At 39.0% G+C, this 4,399-nt stretch overlaps 1 protein-coding gene across 1 annotated transcript; it reads right to left on the bottom strand.

The window, feature by feature from the left end:
• Positions 1-519: 519 nt before the first annotated feature.
• LOC133288006 (uncharacterized) lies at positions 520-1,287 on the bottom strand. The gene has a single exon (XM_061485700.1). The coding sequence runs from the start codon at positions 1,285-1,287 to the stop codon at positions 520-522; it is 768 nt and encodes a 255-aa protein (XP_061341684.1).
• Between the last annotated feature and the right edge of the window lie 3,112 nt (positions 1,288-4,399).

The following is a 4,399-nucleotide window of genomic DNA, read 5'->3' as shown; positions in this document are numbered from 1 at the left end:
TGCTCTCCATTAAAAGCTATCAAGGTTGTTTTGCAAGGTTTGAGGTCCTCCTCATCCAGATTCATCTTTTTGAAAGCATCCCACAGTATGATGTCGGCACTGCTCCCTGTATCAACGACAATCTTCTTAAACCGGTAATTTACCAAGGTTCCAGCAATGACTAATCCATCTACGTGTCCCGGTAACACACCATGCATGTCTTCTTTTGTGAAATACAAGAGATGAGGGTCTGGTTTGCTTAGGTCTTCCTTGAATTTAGGACGGTCCCGAATAGAGAGGAACTCATTCAAATACTTTCTTCTGGCACTTACAGTGTCTCCTCCTCCTCCAAGGGTTCCACTTATTACATTGCAATCAAATTCCGCTTCTGGAAACTCGTCATGGTTGGAATCATTTTTTTGATTCCTTTCATCCTTGTTTTTCTTTTTAGGAACCGGGCTTTTACTTTTATTTCTGTTTTTCGACTTCCTTTTTTTTATTTTTGGAACCCTGGATTTTGATCACGTACTGGCGTAATCTTCAATCTCTAACAAATTTCTCCACTGCATCTCGGAGATCCCAACATTGATCGGTAGTGTGACCCGGACCATCGTGGATAGCACAGTACTTAGACTTGTCCAGACCTCCTCTGTCAAATATGGGCCGGGGTCTTTCTACTTTCTTCATCTCCGTCATTGCCACTTCCCTCCAGATTTGAGAGCGTGGTGCGTTCAACGGTGTGTACTTCTCATATCTTCCAACTTTATCTCGGCCATCCGGGATTCTGGCTCTTGAGTCTTTTTTCTTATTGTCATCTCTTTCTTTTCCTTTCGGGGCCAGGCTTCTCTTTCTCAGGCTCATTCTTTTACCCTCTTCAAATTGCGCATTTGCAATCTCCATTTGCTCGAGTTCGAGGTACTTCTTAGAACGGGTTCTGAATTCTTCCAACGTCCTCATCGGGTCCTTATAAACCGACTTGGCTAGCCTGGATGCACCATCCAAACTAGCCATAATGAGATGTACGTGAACATTCTCTTGTAAACCCGGCACCTGCAATGCAGCGTCCTTGAACCGATTGAGGTATCTTTGGAGGGTTTCTCCAGGTTGTTGTCGTATCTTTCCAAGTGAGAACTCAGAGTTCGGATGTTTCTTTCTTGTCGCAAAATTTAAGAGGAATTTCTCCCCAAATTCCTCAAAAGACCCAATGGAGTTGGCAGGTAAGGTAGAGAACCAAGCCTGCGCAGCCCCAGTCAGGGTTATGGCAAATATCCGAGATATAAGAGGCTCATCTGTCCCTCGGATGTACATGTCTGTATCAAAAGCGTCGATATGGACTTGTGGGTCTTGACTTCCATCATATTTCGGTAGTTGCGCCGAATCAAAGTCTTATGGGAAGGGTGCATTTAAAATCTCCCCAGTGAAAGGTCTGTTATTATACTGCCCCCTGCTGTATTTCCTCCTGTAGGCACCAGATTCCACCTGTCCTCTAATGATCTGTACATCCCGGTTGGGGCGGGTTTCATCTTGGTGTCTCTGCCCATTTGCTTCTATTGAAGTGTTTTGATTCATGGCTTGTGCCGCAGTGTTTTGGCCATCTGCTATCTGGTTTTCCAGGTTCGGGTTCGTTGCGTTCACCGGATTGAGCCTTTCACGGTTTTCCACTTCAGCAACCTGGTTATGAAGAACCAAGTTGCGACTTCCTTCCCGACCATTGGCATGCTGGCCTTCATTTTCTGTTGCCCCTGGTCCAGTTAGCTCCGTTAAGCGTTGTTCCAGGTCTCGCATTCCCTTTTTATTTTCCTCTCGTATTGCCTGGAAATCTTGTTGCCGTTGAAGGTTATTACGAGTTTCCATCTCTGTAATTCGCTGCATAATCGCAACAAATGCATTTTGAGCCAACCGAGTATCTGGATCGGCTGATTGGGCAATACGCGCAGCAAGATCGCCAGGATGCTGGGGAGGGTTGTTTCTTACTGGAGCCATAATTAGAGTCGCGCCCCTATCATGACGCGCTGGAGTGGAAGCGGTGTCCGAGACATCCTCACTGACATGTGCATGATCATAGTCCACATCGTTTCCTAGCTTGTGTTGAGGCTGCTTTACCTTTTCCAGAACTGGATCCAGCGGTTGATTCTGGTTTTGGGGTGGCTGCTGGCTACTGCTCCTTGTTTGGATTGCCATCCTTCGTCAGATTGGTGGGAACTTCAAATTCAGAGAAGAATGTCCCCACAGATGACGCCAATGTTCTGTCCTTGGGACAGAGATGTCTAGCCCAATAGGCTGGTATGTTTCTCTTGGATCTAGTGCCCTCTCCAAGGTATCTATGAAGGAGATACCCTTGAGACAAGCAGATCACTGTGCACAAAATACTATAACAGCGTTAGCCAATGGGGTGTGTGTGCGCGTCTAGTGATAGCATAACAGTAAGAGAAAGAGCGTAACGTACCTTTAGGATTAGTGTGAATGGGTAACATACCTTGTATTTATAGAGGTTACCTGTGGGTAGTGTGAATGGGCCTCTAGTGCCTCTGATAAGGGCCCAGGCCTACTTGCTATGCTGTCGTATTAGGATTAGTATCCTTGATGGATATCTATCCATGATCATTACTGATTCATATCTTGGATTGCCCCTTGTTGGGCCTATCACTTAATGGGCCCCTTATGTGGGTCCATAACACCGTACAAAGATGGAGCAATGGTGATAAAAGAAGAGATAGAAAAAGAGAATCATAACCATTCAAAGGTGAATCAATTAATATAAGGAAATAAATAAATAAAATGACATTAGTTTGGGATGACCGAAGATAAACTTATCTTGCCGGAGAAATGTTTTTCTCATATATATATATATATATATATATATATATATATATATATATATATATATATAGATGCATGATCCTTTGAAACTAGTGTCAAATTTGAAATTTGACATCTCATCTGAGAGCCATTAGATCAAAGAAGATCAACGACTCTGATTTATAAATATATGACACTATTGATCTTTTTTGATCTAATGACTCTCAGATGATGTGTCAAATTTTAAATTTGATACTGTTGTCAAAGGATCATACCTCATATATATATGAGAATGGCTCTACTTACCACCAAAAAAGTTTACCACTCTTACAACTAATTTAATCACCGTTGATTTCCGTCATTCTAACAGTTATAATCTATTAAAAATTAATAACATTTATTGTGTCACATTTATTAATTAATTATTAATTTTCAATAAATTATAATCATTAGATTGACGAAAATTATCGGTAATTAAATTAGTCGTAAGAATGATAAATTTTTTTAGTGGTAAGTATATCCTATCCCTATATATATATATATATATAAGAAAATACTTTTATGTGGTGTGACCGTAAAAGGTGCAATAATTTAATATGAAAGTTGATTTTAAATTTTTTTAAAAAACTCATTAATAAATAATAAAATAGAACGAAAAACTGAAAGGAAGTGACGAGAGTGACATAAATTTTTTTTAAACAATATTATATATGGCATTAGTGTAAAGCGTCATTTCACTTGGGCACATTATTTTTTTCAAAAAGCCTTCAGTTTGGCTCACAGTTCGTGTGATCATCGCCTAACTGAAAAACAGCTCACCCTGAGTTTGGAGGGGTAATCTGGTCATTTCAAAAAGTGGACCCCGTGTTTGGTGGCAACCGGGGTTTATCGGTTCACACAACGGATCATACAAAGCGCCAACACGTAATAAATCGACGCGCTCCTCGAAGGCGAGGGAAGGGCACGCTCTGTCCGCAGCTCGCGAAATTCACGCGCCCTCCTCAACCTCCTTCTCCCGTGTGTTTGTCAAATTGGGAATTCGACGCATGTGATTGAGATTGCCAACGTCAGTAAAATCAACGGCCCTTGTTCGATGACTTACCAATCATTACCTAGTCTTACTTTTTATTATTATATTATTATGAAAATTAAAATTAAAAAAAAATCATTTGTATATTACAGGATATAATATTATATTTATATTTTTCATACTTACTCTACTAACTTATTTTTTGGACTAATAAATTAAAATTTTAATTAATATTTATTATATTTTTCTTCTCGAAATTCTAATATAATGGTACGGAAAATGAGTAACTAGAGTAAGTTTAAAAAAATATAAGTATAATACCTTATCCTTTATATACATCCGATTTATATTAGTTTTTTTCCATTAATTTTTTTATTAACTATCCCTTCAAACACATTTTTTGAGATATAAAAGATAAAAAACAATAAATAATATTTTAAAAAAATTGTACTAAACATTTTTTTCTCATTGAATATTTTTATTTTTGATTTATTTTTTGGTACTACAAATTGTTTAATATTTTTTGTGGGGTTGATTTCTATCACTGATATCTTAGGTGGGAAATGGGAATGGACTTACGTGGAACTTAGT

Source organism: Gastrolobium bilobum, unplaced genomic scaffold (genome assembly GCF_033153095.1).
Source record: "Gastrolobium bilobum isolate Gb01-03AN ecotype WA unplaced genomic scaffold, APGP_CSIRO_Gbil_v1 utg3201, whole genome shotgun sequence".
NCBI classification, from domain to species: Eukaryota; Viridiplantae; Streptophyta; class Magnoliopsida; order Fabales; family Fabaceae; genus Gastrolobium; species Gastrolobium bilobum.
Note: the sequence above shows the minus strand (reverse complement) of the source record. Positions and strands in the feature narration are given on the sequence as shown.

Excerpts from the sequence above, each read along its gene's own strand:
- LOC133288006 (XM_061485700.1), bottom strand. The coding sequence starts at position 1,287 with ATGTACATCCGAGGGACAGATGAGCCTCTTATATCTCGGATATTTGCC.